The sequence below is a fragment of the Lissotriton vulgaris genome, unplaced genomic scaffold, assembly GCF_964263255.1.
Source record: "Lissotriton vulgaris unplaced genomic scaffold, aLisVul1.2 SCAFFOLD_293, whole genome shotgun sequence".
NCBI lineage: Eukaryota > Metazoa > Chordata > Amphibia > Caudata > Salamandridae > Lissotriton > Lissotriton vulgaris.
The window spans coordinates 1,503,592-1,524,334 of record NW_028254211.1 but is presented as its reverse complement, the minus strand read 5'-3'; the positions used below and the strand labels follow the sequence as shown (position 1 = coordinate 1,524,334).

The window sequence follows — 20,743 nt, the reverse complement described above, 5'->3', positions numbered from 1 at the left end:
GGGATAACTGGTTCTTCCCCAGTTAATATTTGGACAGGCACTGCAAGAAGTTCAAATGTATGTTCACATCTACGTATATCCATGTGCCTAGTTCTGATGTAATACCTTCGCTTGTAAAAGCATAGTTTTCATTTCTTAATTTGTTTAATTTCAATCTGGGATATTCCATTTTCATTTATACTCGTCCTCCTCCTCTTTCCACACATTATTTTTAACCCCTCTTCATGTTTTGTTGCCTTATGAAACATGTGAGCTCCCTTTTCATCTAAAGCTTGGATACAATTCTTCCCCAATGGACTCTTAGAGCATGTCAATTTTTTTTCATCTGCCTTAACAGTGTCTATCTTTGTAGGGGCCCTATAGAAAAAACAAGCTATTTGCAGCTCCTTAACTGTGGGTGATATTCAAAACGATTCTAACTATAAAATAAACTAAGCGATATGCTACATGTAATTGCGTTTGAAGGTGGAGCATGCTGGTAGCTCACATCCTTAGTAGCTGAAGCAGATCAGTGTGCACAAACATAGCAATCCTTAGCATCTAAGGCTCGTGTGTACTCTTGAATGTACTCTTGAATCAATGTAGAATGAACGTTTGTTGTGAAACCCCCCCCTCGGAAGCTCCTATAAATATTGCCTTTACTTTTATTTTTTATTTTCTATTGCATGTGCAATTGATGTAGGTGCAGGAATGAATCTAAGGATTTCTATCTCTAGGGTGATACTAAGACCAACTAAGAGGACTATAAATATTAGCACTACAACTGTTAAGGTTATAGCAATTACTATTCTACATCTAGCCTTGGTAAGGACACACATTTTTGTCTACAGCCAGACTTTCAGTAGAATATAGCCTCATGTGGGCTTAATATTCTGCTTTTCTTCTTACTTGTGCAGAATGAGCAAAACATTATGATCATTAGTTTGCAGTTATTTCATTCTACTTGTATACTGCAATCTTCATGAGGCATCTCTTCTACTGCAGACTAGGTCCTAGGGAATTCTTCTTAATTCTTTTTATTTGTTTTATTTTCATAACATGTTATGTTACCTTACATTAGTTGTCACAGTCTTTTCGACAGTTCACTTCAGTCATAGTTCATTGTTCAAAGAATCAGTTATTGTTAAATTAAATTGAATCAATCGAACATCAAATGAGGGAAGTTAAATTATGAATTTGTTTCAAGAGTTGTAATCATGTGCTGTGATAAAGTGTCAAGTACTTCTGCTCGCAGTTGTCTGTCTGATTAGGTCCTTTTGTCTGTGTAATAAGTCATTTTAGGTGATGAATACCTGCAATTAGGTACTCTTCCTCTCTTAGATCACCTAGGTGTTGGTTGATTTTCTTCAGTATCACTTATACCAATAGATTCTGTTACTTCGATGATGTTTTGTGGTATGAGTTCAACTGACACACTAGTTTTTAATTGTCTCATGCTTTTTGGCCATGCCCCCCTCTTTTGAAGTTTCTCACTTCTCACACTTGTTCCTTCACCAGAATCATTTGGTTGCACCTGTGATGTTTCAGCAACGTCCCCTCTTTCAGATCTCGGATCTCCATTTTCAGGGGATGCTTCCACACCACTCTGCGAGATTTCAGAAACCTGGGTATGTGAGGAATTCTGATGGATGTCATCCTCTTCTGGTCCTTCAGGACGTATGGACACAGGAGGTTTTGGACTCAGTTAAAATGTTACCACCTCATCAAACGGGCATCTCACCCTATGGATATGTAGGCATGAATCTAGTTGAGTATCCCACCACACTTCATGGTGGTGTTGGTGATTGTGATCACCTGATAGGGCTTCTTCTACCTTGACTCCAAACAGGATTTTAGAACGTGCATTTATATGGGAATCCAATCGCTGGGGCAAAGATCATGGCATTGCTCCTGATTGGGGATGGCAGTAGCAGTTCCAACCAGGTGACAGATAGATCTGCCACAACAGCCAATCCCTTGCAGTAGTCGAGAATTATGTCATCTGTGACATTTGCAAGCGCATTTACATGCACAGCAGGCAGTCACATGGCATGTCCCATGAGTATTTCTGTGTGGTGACACTGTTCTTCTGTCAAAAGTGCTACAGAAACTCATCAACACTAAGGGCAAGGCATCTGGCTATTTCAGAGAAGTGGATGTGCATACTTTAACCAAATGAGATATCAGTGTGTCATTAAGCTGTTTGACTATTCCTGATGCTTCTGGTCGGTAACTACAATATAATCTCTGTTCCACTTGTAATGCCACACATAGCATTCTAAGAATCTCATTATTAAATGAGTCCTTCGGTCTGACTCCAGAAAAACAGTAATCCGAACTTTGACATGAGCTCACAACAGCACTGTTACAAACAGGCATTTAGATAAAATCCAACTCCATTCTGTTAAAGGGTCCTTCTGATCTACCTGTGTGGCTCATGGTTACCAGAGTTATTCTCCCTACATTAATTTGCTGCTGATAAGTCTCACCATGGCATCCCTTCTGATGTGTGCAGAGCCATGAAAGTGCCTTGTCATTGGGAATAACAGGCTATCAGGCATCACAGATCTTCCATCAGCTGAGACCCCTAATCTCATTTGTGTTTTTAACTTATCCTGCTCTGACCCACCCTTATTGCTGTGCCTCTGACACTTCTTCCTGCAATCTTTTAATTTAAAGTATCAGCAACTGACAACAACAATGCAAATGTGATGCCTCATCAGATTATTTTGCATATTCTCCAGGCAAATGTGCATGCCACAATTGCACAATATTGAGCAACTTCATCTGCATATCTATTTCCAACAGTCACATAACAATGTACGCTCCTGTGGGCTATGCATTTAGCAACTGCAATTTCTCATGGCAGTTGTAATGCTTCTAACAGTCTCATAAAATATGCTCCATTTCAGATAGGAGATCCGGAAGAAGTCACGAATCCCCACTGTGACCATAACTGCCGAAAATCATGGACTACACCAAAGCCATATTGACTGTCAGTAAATATTGTCACCCGCAATTGCTTTGAAAGATGACATTCTCGGGTAAGAGCAACCAGTTCTGCCACTTCAGCAGAGGTAACACCTCGACGCCAGGAGACTTCCACCACTTCCTGAATTGGTCAGACAGCAAAAGCTGCCTCTTTATCTCTTAGGCATGAGCTGTCAACAGAAATTACATAGCTGTGGTCAACTAGGGATTTGCCCACTAAATCAGGCTTGGTGCATAAATCCATGACTTTGAGACAGTCAGGCTCAAGCTCTTCCCCATCAATTTAATTTTCAGGCAGTGGTAACAATGCAGCTGGATTAAGTGTCTGGCATTGTTTCAAAGTGACATTTTCTGTAGCAAGAATCAATTGTTCATATTTTGTGAGTCTGCTGTTTGCCATGTACTGTGTTTTAGTTTGTGTGAGCAAACGTTCCACCGAATGAGGGACCATCACTGTAAGAGGATGTCCCATGACTATATTCTTAATTCTCCCAATACTGACACCAACGAGGCAACCACTTTAAGGCATCTGGGCAGTCCTGCAGCAACTGGGTCAAGGGTAGTTAATAAATATGCCACAGGTCTTCAAGAGCCTCCGTGCAATTGAGTATGCACTGAGAGAGCTCAGCCCTGCCTCTCCCTTTAAAGCAAAGTGTATGTTTTACAGTAATCGGGCATTCCCAGAGCAGGAGCACGACAGAGACTTTGTCTCAGCATTAGGAATGCTATTAAGCAAACGTTGTCCCATGGAAGCGGATCACGAACAGTCTTGTTTGTCAGGTTTCGTAAAGGCATAGCCACCAGAGAAAAGTTTGGGTACCCAGTTTTTACAGTAGCCTACCATTCTCAAAAACAGTCCAAAGTTTCTCTGTGATTTAGGTGGAATCATTTTCCAAATTGCAGTAGTTCTCTTGCAGCACCTTCGTTGTTTCCTTCTCAATCAGATGGCCTAAATACAGGACAACTTAATTGACAATATCGCAGCTTACTTGTGGACATTTTTTGTCCATTCTCAGCCAAGTGATTTAGCATGGCAATGGTATCCTGTTTCCAGGCTTCTTGGTACTTGACGCAACAAGTAGGTTGTCAATGTACTGTACAAGAACCGAATTGCAAGGCATTTGATTGATGGACTTTCTGCATACCCTTGTGGGACTCTGCACCATGCCAAAATTCTGCTTTGAAATTTAAATGAGAATAGAAATTGACTGGCCCCATGCAGTGAGATTGAGAAGAAAGCCTGACAGAGGTCCACAAAAGTGAACCACTCAGCATCACAGGGAATCTGAAACAATGCTGTAGCTGGATTCAGTACCAAGGGAACAACATGGTATGGCTATACTAATAATTTTTCATAAGTCCTGCACAATTCTATATTTACCGTTTGGCTTTTATAAGCCATAATCGGCGAGTTGCAAGGACTTCCGACTACTTCTCTCAAAATTCCTTGTTGTGTGATATTGTGCTGTATATGGCACAGCCATATCACTCAATCAAGCAGGCAGTACACCTCTTTGAGTTATTCGGCAGCTACTCCGGCTACACCATTAATTGGGGGAAGTAGGTGATTTTTCCTTTGTCTGGCCCCCCCAACGGGTCCCCACTAGATGTCCAGCCACCGTAGCCACGGACAGGTTCAAGTACTTGGGGGTCTACATCACACGGGACGTTGTGGAATTTTTTAAGAGGAACCTTGAACCTTGAACCGTGCAGCATTATTTAAGATGCTCGCCCTGCCAAGACTGTTATATATTCTACAAAATGCACCGTACCCCGTCCCCCAGGGTGTATTTGTGCTTATCCCTCAGGCAGTGCTGGCGTTGCTGTGGAACGGTGGGGCCCCCAGAATAGCACTCCACAAACTGACGACCTGGCGCTCCCCGATGTGCGATTATATTACTGGGCCTCACAGCTTCAGGTAGTTAATGACTGGGTATACACCGATAGCTCTGAACCGGCATTTAGAGTGGACAGACTAGTCATGCCAGGGGGAAACAGCGAACATTTGCTCTATGCTCGGAGGCTGCGTAGGGAATGGCCTGCGCACTCTAGAGTGGTAGTCCAGTGTTGGAGGGAGGCGAACAAGTTCCTGGGGTGGTCCGACAGATTGACCGGTAGAACGCCCCTGTGGCTTGGAGATCAGCTGAAAGAGGTGCCGTGATTGACTGGTTTTGGGGATGGAGGTTGATCGGCATAGACTACTTGGGTACTTTTGGAAGGGATGTGCTCCCTGCTCCTTTGCCTACCTTAAGGAGTATTTCCTACATGACTCACTACAATACCATTACCTATGTCTTACACACGCCATTCAGTCCCACCCACTTTGGTAGAGTTTCTTCCATCACTGAGTATTCCCCTCTGGAAAATAGGTTACTGCTGGACCCCATATTAGAGAAGCCAACATCCACCATTTACCGAAAGCTCATATACAATATGCCAGACCCCTTGGTGAAGCTCCGGGTAGCATGGACCAGAGACATTGGTACCCTCGAAGATGATGATTGGCAAGATGCCTTACAAAGCCAGCGCGAAATAGCAATCCGTCCCAGGTTTAGATTGGTCCAATTGAAAATCCTTCACCGTATATACTACCCTCACACACATCTATATGAGTGGGACAGGAGTCCATCGGCCCTTTGCATAAGGGGTTGCCGGGTGAAGGCACCTTCTACCATATATTATAGGAGTGCACGATGTCTGTGGTTTTGGGCAACTCTGTCCCGATGGAGCCAAAATGGTTGCTGTTGATGGTCAAGGGAGATACAGACTGGTCGAGACATGTTGAACTTTGGCTGGCATTAGCTGCGGATGTAGCAAAAAGAAACCTCGCCATCAATGGGAACAGTGGAGGAGGGACCTAGATTGGTGCCAAAGAGCAGAGGAAACTATATATAAGAGCAGGGGCTGTATCAAGAAATGGAAAAAGATTTGGGGGCCATGGCGAAAATACAGGGGATCGCGGGGGGAGGTCGGGGAGTAATCATGTAATGGTAAATCCCACTGGTGTGCTGATGCGCTATCTTTGTTCACCACATCGCTATTGTCTATGTTGTTTCTTGAACACTGCCTATTGTGCTATGGTACTATGAGCTATGTTAAATAACAAGATTTTTTAATAAAAAAAATATATATAAATATTCCTTGTTGTAGCATTGTTTCAATCATTGGAGTGAATCCAGCCACGGTCTTGGATGTGAGATTGTATGATAGACTTCTCAGAAAATCAGCATTTGATTTAATCATTATTAGGACAGGTTCTACATATTTAATAAGTCTGATGTCCTTCCTTGAAAAATCCCATACGTCAGGTTTCAAAGTGCCTCAAAAATCAGGAGGTAAGTCCTCTACCATTCTCACAGGGAACAATCCAACAACTTTTCCTTGTCTGTCCATTTTAAATTCAACATCTTCATCATGCGTGAAACTTTTACCTTCTTGTGTACAGTCAATTGTGCCATTTCAATTGCATTAGGCTCCCCTTTATAACAGATTTACAGGACTTGAATAACACACAACAAACTGATGATCCTCTTCAAATGACCTATTTTGACAGGAACCTTCTTTGAGACAGGGTTCGTTATTTACTTATTTGTGATTCCTACAACTTGGATCTTCTTTCTTGAGAAAGGTAGGTCAGGGACTTCCGCGGTTCTAACAGTGGAATGGGTAGCTCCAGTTTCAATAAAGAATGACACTTGGTGGACATTTATCTCACCATCTACAAATGGGCCACTCTGGTCTACCTCTAAGACTGTGCCAAGCACACAATATTCTCTCTCCCCTCTCAAACCTCCCCCCCACCCCCACCCAGCACCGTCATAGCGAATTGTTAGAAGCTCTTATGCTCAAACATTGGGAATTGAATAAATGAATTATGATTCTAAAAAGGATTCAGGTTTGCTCTTTGTGCTTGATTCACAGTAAATCTGGGGTTACCCACATCCTGTAGAGCTATTGGAGCTTGTGGGACCTGCATCATTGGGGTATGTTCATTCCATGAACTGGCACATTCTGCATTTGGGTTGCATTCACACTTTGCACTTGCCCATCACCACTTACTCTATTAGGATTTCCCTCTTCCAATGCTCACTCTTGTTATAATAATGACAAGGAGTCAATCTCTTCATTGTCACAATACCTACCCCTGAATTTGGATCAACCGGAACACCTAGACCTCTTCCTTGTGGAACACCAACTTCACCTTGCACCATTTGACCTCCATTCTGGTAACCAAATCCTTGTATTCTACCAATATTCCCAACTTATTATTATTATTATGAATGAACATTTATTAAGCGATTGGCTACCCTGAGGCATCCCAGCGCTGACGGCAGAAAACAGACATAGGGAGGTGGCTACCAGTTGATGTTCTGGAATTGCCAGGTTTTGAGACTCTTCCGAAAGGTGAGGTGAGATATCTCTGAGCGCAGATGTAGATGGAGGGAGTTCCATAGTTTAACTAAATTTTATGAAAAGGTGCGACCCCAGCTACGCATCCTTTGAATTTTAGGAATGGTGGCTAAATTTGTTTGCGGAGGGGTTTCCTTGGACAATACGCAGTAATGAACGTCTGGTTGATACGGGGGCCTGAACCCATGAGGGTCTTGTGAGCGGTACATAAGGCTTTGAATATAGTCCTCTCTTCTATGGGCAGCCAGTGTAGGGTCTTTAGACTGGGCATGCCTGACTGAGCTCTGGATGAACCAGACAATACTCGGGCAGCAAAATTCTGTACCACCTGAAGCTTCTTTAAGGTAGATTTAGGTGCTACTAGGTATAATGAGTTGCCGTAGTCTGGGCACGAGAGGACTAAGGCTTGGACCATAATTCTCCTTGCCCCATGGGAAGAAGGGGAAGGACTTTCTGCAGCATTCTGAGAATGCCGTGACAGAACCCTGACAATGCCACTGCTTGCTGGTCGAATTTAAGTGACTTCTCAAGCCACACGCCTCAGCTTTTTATTTTAGACTTTGAGTCGGGGGAGGGGGGGTCCCAGACCGGTAGGCCATGACAATTTGAGATACTTATTAGATGTAGTACCTAGATACATAATTTCCGTTTTGTCTCCCTGAAGTCTGAGACACGAGTGTTGCATCCAGGTAGCTACCTTCTCCAGGCAGGATTCTAGGTCAGATGGAACATTATGCGGGTGATTTAGAGATACCACCGGCTGAGTGTCATCTGCATAAGTAACAACTTTGATCCCATACGGCTGGATGACCTCAGCCAGTGGCCTCATATACACGATGAACAGCATAGGACTCAGGGTAGATCCCTGAGGAACTCCATAGCGGAGAGGTAAAGGCCTGGAGGTAGATTCCCCCGCAAAGACCTGCAATGTTCTGCCATTGAGGAAGGATTGAATCCAAGAAATGGCTCCTCCTGACACCACAGCCTTCCTGAGCCTTTCAATGAGGTTATTAAAGTTAACTGTGTCGAAAGTGGCACTGAGATCAAGGAGGATGATGGTCGCTGCTCCTCCCTGATCAATTATCTTTTTAGCTTTTTCGACCATGGCAATCAGTGCAGATCCGTTCCATGTTGGGGGCGAAGGCTCATCTGGGAATGGTGTAGTAGCTCTTGGGTTTCTAGGAAAGATCTTTATCAAAAGTGGGGACAGATGGGCTTTTTAAAGAGGTCCAGCATACGTGCCCTATCAGGTCCTACGAACAAAAAAGTAGACACTGTACCTCTAAGAGTGGTGCTTAGGAAGTCTGGGTGTGGGAGCCAACCGCCAGCAATTGAGTGGTTGTGGAGGGGGTGGAGGAATGCACTAGGGGAAAGAGGGATGTGGGGATCCAGCTTTTGCCGAACTAGGGTCCTCACACACCCAGCAAGCTAGGTGTCATGCTTCATCATCTGGACCTGCTCCTCGTTGGGCCGGCGCTGCAATGCCCAACGGGCACCCGCGAAGGGGCTCTTTATCGGATATCTTTTGTTCCTTTGCCGTATGATGAAGTGGGGGTGTGTGGCCCGTGGAGGTGTAGATATGGTGAAGTGAAGTGAGTGTGTTAAAAAAGGTTGGATATTCCAAATAAAGTTTTATTCCGGTTGGTAATCCACCTTGTTAAAAACGTGTAGAGTGGCAATGCCCCTATGAAGGGGTGGTCAGTTGAAACTATGCTCAGCTCTTAGGGTCGACATGTTTCTTGCCTGTTGGTAATAAAATACCATGGCAATTCTTCAGGACCTATAATGTGGAAAATGGTATCTACTCTAAATGGTGCAGCTAATAGCTAACTACCATCAAGGAGACACTACTTCCGGTTGCTCCTGTAGTGTTTGTTTGAGGACCTAGGGAGACAAAATGCAGAAGGGAAAAGACAATTCACATCAGTCCTTCTCTATGGTTACTTGAGTCTCCCCACTCAGTCATGTTCGAAATATGTAACCTCCTTATGCGCTAAAACAAACTATAACACAGTGATAAAACATTGTTCAAAGTTCATTAAAATCCCTCTGGCGTGATGTCCGCCCTCATGGTGTACCATCATTGTACAACTATATGTGCTTAAGGTGTTATTGCAGTAGTAAAGTACCCAAGCACACATCAGCAGAAATGTCTTACTCAATGAGGACTGGTAAGGTGAGGCATAAGAGTATATATATTTATATATATATATATATATATATATATATATATATAAGTATGTATGTATGTGTATATATATATATATATATATATATATCTCAGCGTGTTAGACTGTGCTCCAAAATAGGCAGAGCCCATAGTTGAATTTAGTGCAGAGCACTGAGGCGGCGCGGGGTCGCGCTGTGGCTCACCTCCCTATTGTGAGTAAATCGCCTGGTACGGTGAGTTGAATGGGCACCTCCAAATTAGGTGCCCTGTAAGATATAAGTTAAAAACAGGCAGGCTATGTTATGGGTGCAGTCACCTGGATGGAGGGAGCTTCCTTCTCTGGAGTAGGTAGGCACCCGCCCTGAGGTGTAACCTTCTCTCCCTACCAGAAATCCACAACACCGGGGGGCCGGGCGGGGCACTGGCCGCGCATCGTAACACACAGCACAGAACCCACCAAAGACCCCAAGGTGCCGACGGTCTCCCGGCGGGGGAGAGTCGCAGTGCACCGCATCTGGCTACGGCGTCAACTACAACCCAAAGACCACGAACAAGGTAGGGAAAAACCACAGGTAGCGTCCACAAGAAAGTGCTAAACCGGCCCTTGCACGTGTGCCCAAGCAGTACTTACATGTCCAAGGGAGGGGCCGCACTGGATCACCTTCCCTCTCCGACCGTACCAGGAACAATGTGTCTGCCTCCGGCCGCAGTACCAGTATTGGTTCCTATAGTGGTGTGTATGTAGGGGGGGCGGGTCACGTCGTGGCTCTGTCCTGGACATCTGCCTGAACTGGATGTGCACACGTACGTGGCCCGTCTTGGCGGCCCTCTTCAAGTGTGCAATCGGGGTTTCCACGTAATGGAATGGAGGTGAAACGGAATATGGGTCTCAACTCATGGAAACGGACCACTAGCCCACGGAGACCATGCTGGTACGTTCTGATGTGCAACGTATTGCTCGGGGATGAGCTGGAAAAGTCAATATCTAATATTGTGCAAGGGGCTACCAACGATGTGGGGGGTGTGCCTCAGTGGGAGGTCTGCGCAAAAGCTGGTAATATACATATCTGAAAAGGGGGTGTGTCCTTCACTGGTAATGCGTGTTTACTCTCCCCATCGATATTGTTGCGTACCCCATCAATAATTCTAGTGTATTTAGAGTTATCATTTATGCTGCCCAGAGATGTTGTTAAATCAATATTGGTACACATAAAAATATTGCATTGCAAATCGATGTCCTGGGGTCACTGGTAAGAACAATTGACAGTGAGCCAAATGGGGGGGGAAACAGCTGGCACATACATATGTTCCGCCAGGGCTCATCTGTTGTTCAGGGTTGCCCACGGAATGTCGTTGTTTAACCCATTCGTGGATGTTGACAAGCGGTGTATCCACCGTTGCTCGATTCTGAAAAGTGCCTGTTGTGTAGTCCTAGGGTGGCATTCTAATACCACCCATTGTAGTGAGTCTGGATGGTGCCCCTTCTCTTGGTAATGTGTATACATTTTGGTAGTGACCCTCTGGCATCTGATGTTACTTTTGTGCTCCGTGATGCGAATCTTTACTGGTCTCATTTTCATCCCCACATACATTTTACCACAGGGGCAGGTGATCAGGTAAATGCATTTGGGGGTGTTGCAGTTTGTGTGTGTCTTTAATGTCCATGTGAAGGAGTCTGAGAGGGTAATGGTTTTCACCACTCTGGTCTGGTCGCAGACAGTACAACCACCACAGGGGTAGTGTCCCGTGACGGCGAGGAGACCCCAGAGAATTCTCTCTGTCTCATTCTGTTTGAGTCGGGGTCTGGTGTGTATGATCACATCCTTCAGATTCTACATTCTCTTGAAGGCGAATCTAGGCGGGGGAACTCAATCTCGCCAGTGTTGAGGATACCCAAATGTTTCCTGATAATTCCCTTAATGTGCGTGGAATTTGTAGGAAAGATGACAGTGTGGAGTTTATGTGCTTTTCCTAGTTCTTACTAAGCGTGGGTTACAGGAATATGGGCTGGTAGTTGCGCAGAGCTTCTGGATTTAGACTTGGCTTTTTCAGCTAAGCTTTTACTATGGCGTGTTTCCAGGCCAGTGGAACAAGTCCATTGGTGCTAGAGAGATTAATCACATCACTTATGACCGGTAGTACCACATCTTTCACCTTACACAAGATGTGAGGGGGCGGGGTCTATAGGAGAGCCTGATTTTATTTGCACAAGGATGTCAGATAGAGTGTCCATGTCCAAGAGTGGAAATTCCTCCAAAGTATACTTGGTGTAGTCCATGTGCCTATTTATGTTAGAAAAGTCATTAGTCATTGGGTTGAGAAGATCGCTAGGACCCGGAGAGTCTGGGAATGTGTTGTATATTGTCTGACTTTTTCCTTGGAAATATGCTGCAAGTTTATTATATTGATCAGTAGTTATACCTATGGAGGTATCCAGGGGGGGAAGCTCCAAGAGTGTCTTAGCGATATGGAAATTTCTTTAGGGGCATTAGCTGCTGAGTTGATTTTTTCTTCGAAGTAGAGTGCCTGCTACTTTTTAATTTTAGCCTGATAACATTTTATAGACTCTCTATATATCGTTTTACTGGTCTCGCTATAGTCCTTCATCCATTTCCTCTCTAACTTTTTGCAGGTCTGTTTAAGCAATCTAAGTTTAAGTGAGTACCATGGAGAGAGTTTCTCTCTCATCCTGCGATGGATGTTTTTAACAGGGATGACTGTATCTAATGAGGACTCTATCCAGTGTGTAAATGTCTTGGATTATTGGAGTCAAGTGTAGGTTTTGAATTTTTAAGCGCGGTCGACCAGGCCTCAATAGAAAGTTTGGACCAAGAGTGTGCTTTTCTGGTGCTGGATTCTTTGAAATCATGTCCAATGGGTGATTTTAGAGAGAATGGGATCAGTGAATGGTCAGACCAAGACAGGGGAATAGGTGTCTCCACTACCAGCTCCATGATGTTAGTAAATACTGGATCTAAAGTATGGCCTTTGATATGTGTGGGTCCTATAACTTTTTGGATTTCGTTGAATTGCATCGAGGTCTTGGGTGAGTTCCAAGGCATCTATTTTACTTGGGTCCTCGAAGTGTAAATTAAAATCCCCTAAAAGCGTAAGATTAGTAGATGAACTTGCCAATGAGGCCGCCACTTCTGATAGCGAATTGAAGAATTGTCCACTCACCCCCAGAGGGCGATAAATGAGAATACCAGAGAAGGTGAATGTGGCAGTGAGTAGGATGGAAAAAATAAACTTTTACAGTCGGGGACAGAGTTAGGTTCAACTCGGCATTTAAAGGAGTATTTAAAGATGATGGCAATGCCACCCCCTTTTTTCCCTCACGGTCTTTGCGCTGGATGTTATACCCGCAGGGCAGTGTGCAGACCACATCGGGTGCAGAGTCCTTGTGCATCCAAGTTTCTATTAAAAATAATACGTTAGGTTTAGTGTCCTCTAGGAATATGTTTAGCTCCCCTGAGTGTTTAGGCAGAGACCTGCAGTTAAGAGAGAACATTTTGTGAGTGTGATGGTCAGGTCCCTCATTCTGAGTTTGTGGAGTCGTGCTGAGCATAAATGGACAGTGAGTGGACAGAAGTTCTCCATTGACTGGGGATAAGAAATGGAGACAATCGGTATTATCCAAATCCCTTAGCCCTCTAATTTGTGAAGAAGTATACATAAGTTTTTTGCCCTGCTACCTTCTCTGCCGGTTTTTGCCGCTCACAACACAACACCTGATGTCTCACCAACCAATACCAGCGCAACACTTTATACTAGTTAACCTATCTCAGTGCAGTACTTTCTAACACAATTCTCACTCCTTGCAGCAATTAACCCCCTTTACAATTTTCTTGTACACACAATTCGGCAACATTTAAGCAAACACAACAAACAAATAACCCTTGTCTGCTCCACTAAAGAATTTAGACTAGTTTATTCATACACATTTTGGCTAGAAATAACAATTTCAACTTCCATCCACATAAATGAAATCTTGACCAGTGGAAACCACCCTGACTGAAGTGGTTTCCCCAATAGGTTCTACTAGTGTCCCAATCACCAGGCAGTAGTTCATGACAGTCGAACTTCCTTCCTTTCTTGGTTTACTCCCATCTTGAAGGTTTCATAGCCATGCCACCATCTTTGTTTTGAGCAATCCTCCCACTAAAGTCAAAAAACATCTCTCTTCTACTTTCCACCAGTAGATTCCGCATAGTGGCTTCTGTGGGTTGTGATGCTTTTAAAGATGTCTGCAGTGACTGGTACATGAGCTTATCTGTGGACTATAAAAAAGGATTGGCCACTGACTACTTGAGTTGCATGGCAGCGCGGATGCGCAGCGACTAGCAAGTACTTTGAGAGCAGTCACGCTGCAACAGTATTGAAGAGCGCACGCTCTATTTAGCACAAAACACAAAGCACTTTTATTATTATGTGAAATCTGGGATTTTTAAATCAGTGAGTCTGTTGGCTGTTTAGCACATTTTAATTTGACTTGGATGGAGGGGTGATTTTAAAGTAGTTTTTAACTTTCTAAATTCACTCACCAAGCTGTAATTGCGCCGCTCTCCCACTAATTTTGACTTTTCCTGTTCCATCACGGAGTGTTCCGATTGTATGGAGGGAAACGGCGTCAGGAGGCGGGGCACAGGGCAGAGGTCAGGAAGCGGAGCCACTGACTACTTGAGTTGCATGGCAGCGCGGACGCGCCCAACGGTGGCGCCACTGGAACGCCTAAGGCAAACCCGTCTGCGCCCGTCCGCACCCTTCCGGGACCAGGACCCCTGGTTCTAGCATAAAGCTCTTAAGATACTCAGCGCAACAGCTACTAGGACTACGAACACTTCACAATGAGAAGTGTAAGCACTTTATTAGCTTTACCTTGGGCAGCAGAGCCTGCCCTAACTGCACTTTTAAATTAAGTCACTCCGTGCTGGGACCTGCCCAGAAAGAGAATACAACAGAGCTAAATCTACTCCTCCTTAACTGCAGGTCCCTGCCAAAACACATCACGGAAATCAACATCCTACTCAGTGAAGAGCAGCCGGATGAAGATGCAGAACCAGATGTGATACGAACGCTACCCCCAGGATATCATATACTTAGGAAGGACAGAGTGTCTCGGAAGGGCGGGGGCATTGCCATCATCTTTAAAGATCACGTAAAGGGACGTATTGAACCAGATATCATCCAGGATTGTGAAAGTATGGGATTCGCACTCACCTTTTCCCCCACATGCTCATTATCAGGAATTTTTATATTCTGACCCCAAGGCCCATGTGGAACGTTTGTCGAATCCCTTACAGATGCGGCAGCATCAAGAGCAAATTCCGAGACTAACTTCACTATTTTAGGGGACCTCAATCCGCATTTAGATGATACCAATAAAACTGAAGTCCTTAGCCTTATACAAAATCTACTGGCCTTACAACTTACCCAAAAATAGTCACTAGTCCGACACATGACAAAGGCCACATACTAGACCCAGTATTTTCGAATGAAGAAAAGCTTTCTGTAGGCAGTCCATCCCCAGTCCCTTGGTCAGACCACTTTATAATCCCGATCATCTGAAAGTCATTAACGATTATACCCAACAATCGGGCAACGAAGAGCTGGGACTGATCCTGGCCAAAACTAGCCCCTGAAATCTGGTCTACTACACTGTTGAAGCCAACCCCCCAGGTGTACCCCGATCCTAGTATAGCCTCCGATAACTTCAACGAATAGATTGTAACATCTCTGGACTCCATTATTCCACATAAATGGAGTTCAAAGAGACCCGTAGAAAAACGATTTCCATGGTACACCCCTAAAATACGAGAATTTAAACAAAAATGTAAAAAACTAGAGAGGGCATGGAGGAAGGATTACTGCCTAGAGAAAAAACAGAAATATAGAGAGGCGATTACAACTTATCAGACAGAAACTAAGAGAGCCCAGGCACAATACTATGAGGAGAAAATTAACATGGCAGCCAATGCTCCTCGGGAAATTGCCAGAATAGCAAAAAAGCTGTCACACTGCCCCCATCCAGAAATGTCAGGAGAATCAGCACCTCAAAGCTGCATGGAATTAGCAAAATCTTTTAATAAAAACATTCTCAATAAATACAATGCATTTCCACCAGCTCCTGGGCCCGAGAACTCGATCGCTGAATCGGAAAGTTCTAAGGATGGATCGGATCGTCTAGTTGACTTTCCCATCCTAGACCTGGCCACTCTCTCCAAACTTTTCACTATTGTCAAATCAGGATCTCCCTGTGACGCAGCACCAATACACTTGATGCACAAGGTAAAGGAGGTCATACTACCGGTATTATAGGAGTTCTTAACTTGTCCATAATTACAGCGAAAATACCAAGGACTTGGAAACACGCCATGGTTAAAGCACTAATTAAAAAACCCAACCTCAACCCGGAGGTTTGGAGCAACTACCAGCCGGTTTCGCAACTCCCCATGACTAGTAAAGTCTTAGAAAAATGAGTAAATAAGACCCTTGCTAACTACCTTGAATCCCATGAGATTTTACACACCTCCTAGACAGGATTCTGACCTAACCATGGCACAGAAACAGCACTACTAACAGTTATGGAGGAATCACAGAAAGTCCTTGATCAGGGAGGTACAGTGGCAATCATCCTGCTTGGTCTAAGTGTTGCATTTGACACTGTAAATTATAGTATTCTCTTGGATAGACTTAAGGAGGTATTTGAAGGCAGTCATACCTCAAGAAAGATTCCACTAACTTGCAGTGTCCCACAGGGATCATCATTGAGCCCCACCCTTTTCAATGTGCACTTAAGACCCCTGGCCGAGATAGTCCTCCCTTATGTGGGGGTCCAGATAGTGACCTATGCGGCAAACACTCAGTTGGTGGTAGCCCTCCACCACCCTAAGAAGAGCGCAGTCGACCTTGAAGCCTGCCAAGGAATGGTGGCCACTTGAATGGACCAATCATACCTTAAGCTTAACAGGGCAAGACTGAGCTAATGATTCTTGGCAATTACACAAGCAGCCCTCCAGCTGTGAACTGGCCCAACTGCTTGTGTCCACCTCCAAAACCAAAGAAAGGTTCAAAAGCTTAGGAATCTGGCTAGACAGATCACTAAAACCAGACCACCAAGCAGTACAAGTAGTGGCTACATGCTTCAGAATCTTAAGGCAATTGAGGACTGCTCCTGATAACGACACGCAGAACTATGGTGCAAGCATTGGTGTTGCCTCGGCTGGACTATTGTAATTCATTATACCTGGGCATCCCGATTGCCACCTCACTGAAACTTCAGGTGGTACAGAATTGCGCAGCTAGGCTGCTACACAACATCCCCAGAAAACAATCAGCTAAACCAGCACTGAAGGCACTGCATTGGCTACCCATCACAGAATAGAAGGAGTGTGTGCAGCATGTTTAGCATGGGTCACTGAGATAAAAATGTGCAGTACATGGCACAGTGTGCAGTACAGAATGTGCACTATTCAATGTTATACAGCACATGATATATAGCACAGAATACATAGCAGGCACTATACATCACAGGCTATACAAAGAGAAGGATTCACAAATTGCATCAATAAATGTGGTAAATAGCTTTACAAGAGCAATTTCCTACTTCCTCTTACATGCCTTTATGAATAGGCCCAAAACGCCCAAATCCTCTGTAATTCACTGAGTTACATAAAAACATAGAGATTCCCTGGAGTTCCACCAACAGGCAGAAAATATGCATGTTGCGCTGCAATTTAGTGCTGGTACTGAGAGCAGTGCTGAAAAATCTGTGCGAATGGTACCATGTGGTGTTCAAGAGCATGCAGCCATTTGAATTGATTTTGCTGCCGCTCAAGTAGAAATTCTAGTTGAGAATCAGTAAATCTACTCGAGAAGCTACCCTCTGACTGCGACCGCTAGAAAATCGTGCTAGGGGATGCCAAAGGCTGCTTTTCTGGATCCTTGCGGGAAGATAATTCTGCTGATCGGCGTTTGGTTGAATTTGTCCGGAACTACATGTTACAGGAATAATGTGGAGTAGCAAACACAGAAGTCGTAGCAGGCGATAGATTTTGAATGCTCCCCTAGTGACACATTTCACAAACATATCTTACTCTGAAACATCTGTTTCATGGCAGGTTATAATTGATCATGTTAAACTTCCTCCAAGAGGAGGAGACCTACAGTGCTTGCTCAATAGATGAGAGTCGAAATGGCTCATGAGATTCTCTGCCATTTCACTAAGTCTAAGTAATTAAGAGGAATGGAACTCATTGATTTAGGGGTGCATTGCTACCCCATGTTTCTAGAAACCAGGATTGTAATTTTACATCACTTGTTGGATTGTATATCGCTTCTTTTCTCTACCAATTGTGTCTTTGGTTGTTCTCCCCCTTTTTGACTGAGAGCCAAGAAGCTTTTTCTGATTGTCAATCAAGTGTTATTTAATAAACTGTATGTTAATCCAATGATGGTCTTAAAATGATGGCTCCATGATTACATATCTCAGTCTATGTTTAGTATTCGAGGACCTTGTCTGGTGCCCTTTTTTAATTTCTGATATGATTGTAACAGCTTAAACAATAGACTTTTACTCCTGTCTAGCCCTCTTTGTGACAGTCTTCCAATTATAGCATGCAGCATGTGTTTCCTAGTCTATCTGTGAATCGTTATTCTTATCACGCCTTTCCCGTAAGTTGGTTGGTCCCTCTATTTTGTATTCTACCTTCTAATGTTAAATATTGCGCCTCGATTGGGTCTGTTTATACCATACGGTCTCGTGTCCCACCTAACTGACACATTTCTTCACTTTGTATCATACTGGCCATGTTTTCAACGTTGCTGCATTTAGCAGTTAATGCCCTTGAATGTAATGTTTGGGCCAGATTCCTGGTTTCAAAACTTTTACCAATGTTGGTTTTCTTACAAATCCAAATATAGAAATATTCCTTGGTAGGAATATACACCGCTTCAAGGTGGCGGCTCTGCATTTAGTACTGTCCGTCCTCGCTGTGACTGACCCCTGGGAGATGCATCTTTATCTTCTTTTCACTTCGCAAACTGAACATTCTTGCTCAGACCTGTTGTCAGTTGTCTTCATTCCCTCGTAGCTCGTTGCAGCACGCGTTGATGAGCAAATTTGGTCTCGCGTGTCGCGATTCATTAAACTGACCGCTCTCTTTGAGTAAGTAGCTTGGGGCTTGTGTCCTTATTTTTATCCTTAATATAATTGTTGATAACTTCCAATCATTAAAATTTGCTTTGTTGAAATTTGTAGCTCACCACATTAGTCAAAGTAGCAAATGGCTGGAAATGTTTTTACTTACTCATCCTGTTTCCTACATAAATTACCTGTAGTGCTGCAGCAGCATTGCGAGTAAGTGAGCTCAGCACCCCCTTTCTTTTAGTTCCTTTTTACAAGTTATAATCTAACCTGTTCTCTTGGGACACCTACTCATACAATTTGACAGGTTCGGAACCATGGTGTTATACTTTTTGTAAGTGTCATGGCTTGCACTCAACCCTTCTGCACTTTTCACACAAAAAAATCCTGTTTATTTTGGATCTCATTCTGAAAATTGTTCCTTATATTTTATTAGCCCCTCCCCCCTCCTGCCCCTCCAACAAGCCAATCTAGTATCTGATTTTTGGAAACAATTTTTACATAAAATATTATTGTTCAGGCTGAGTGATGCCGCACTGTGTTCTAACAGGCTGTTGTTTTCATGTAATTTTAGGGTGTCGGGAAGAACAAGATAGTTGACAGATTCCTCCATTTATTAAACCGACCCAGGGAATATTTGCAGTTACACAGGTAAGCAAACACTGTCTCCCAATTACAGCTTTTTCTTTTATTGCTATAAATTGTAAGTTGTGTGAAATTCAGCTCTCTAAACTGATCCCCTCCCAAGTGCCTATGCGTTCATTTTCTTCATCCACATTTATCCACTGGAAGTGATGAGGTTAGAGTCTGTTGGCTGATCTATCAGGAATATCTACTTTTAAACTTTGGCTTTAGAAGCCTGTTAAGAGAGACAAAGGAAAGTAATAGGGTTAGATAAAAGAACAATTTATTGCATTTATTTGAGATTTCCCTATAGCATAGGCTCGGGCACCGAGAAACATTGCAATGCTTTATAATTTAATTTAAATTACTTACTATTATTGACAATATGCCCAATAGGAACCTATCTTAAAGATATGAGAAGTGATGCCTAAATCAGGCAAGTGTGACATGATAAATGTGACAAAGATTGAAAAAGATGCAAATGGCTTTAAATCTAGAAGTATAGAACTTTAATTCTAGCTTTAGAGATACCATACATTTATGATAACACCGATATTTTAATGTAATTTCATTTAGGTATGGGTTAGTGTCAGTCTTGAAATAAGATAAATATTTTAGTTGTTTAAAATTGCATTTAATACAGGACGATCACTACCACCAGCAGATGTATACCTCCATTACTAAATATTTTTCCCACAATGTTGGCACAGTCGACTCCCTCCTTTGGGAAGCCATGAAGCCAACACTAAGGGGGTTGGACATTGCCTTTTGCACTGCAGGACTTAAGCAACGCCGAGTAAAATTGATCTGCACTGAGGCCCAAATCATTGACCTAGAGTGAAGGAGTTAGGGATGCAGATGGTGGTGCAGTTCGCAGTCAGCTCTCCACGACACCACAGTTATACGTGACCTGTTGGACGAATCCAGTGCCCTTCTGCATCGCCTATGCCAACAGATGCTCTGACTCTCCCCGAAATTCTTGGCCCAGCGGGCGAGGTACTTACAGACCCTACACAATTCGCTACCAGTTTTTCTGATTACTTCATAGATTTATACACTCTGCAGGAGATTCTCCCTGAGGCCACCATTGACCGGTTTCTAGTCGATCTGCCCCCGAGGTCCCTGCCGGATTCTGTGCGGGATGACCTGGATGCCCCGGTCACTACCGAGGAGTTTCAGAGTGCTCTCGCCGACATGAGCGCGGGTAGTGCACCGGGCCCGAACGGACTTCCTTGCGAGTTCTATAAGAAGTACTCATCTCAACTATCGGCACATTATCTGGTGGCAGCGGAAGACGGCCGGCTCCCGGCTGATTGGTGTCACGCTGAAATAGTGATCTTCTTAAAACCGGGTCGGCTCCCAGAACTGCATACCTCATATAGAGCGATTTCCCTACTCAATGTTGAGGCGAAACATCTAGCTAA

At 43.8% G+C, this 20,743-nt stretch overlaps 1 protein-coding gene across 1 annotated transcript in view; it reads left to right on the top strand.

Moving 5' to 3' along the window:
* The window catches only part of LOC147659640 (von Willebrand factor A domain-containing protein 8-like), a gene marked incomplete at its 5' end in the record, with an annotated part of 1,204,277 nt that overhangs the window by 355,580 nt on the left and 827,954 nt on the right, over positions 1–20,743 (top strand). The window contains one exon of the mRNA XM_086951584.1: positions 19,270–19,346. Within this exon, the coding sequence (XP_086807710.1) occupies positions 19,270–19,346 (77 nt within the window). The remainder of the gene's footprint in view (positions 1–19,269; positions 19,347–20,743) is intronic.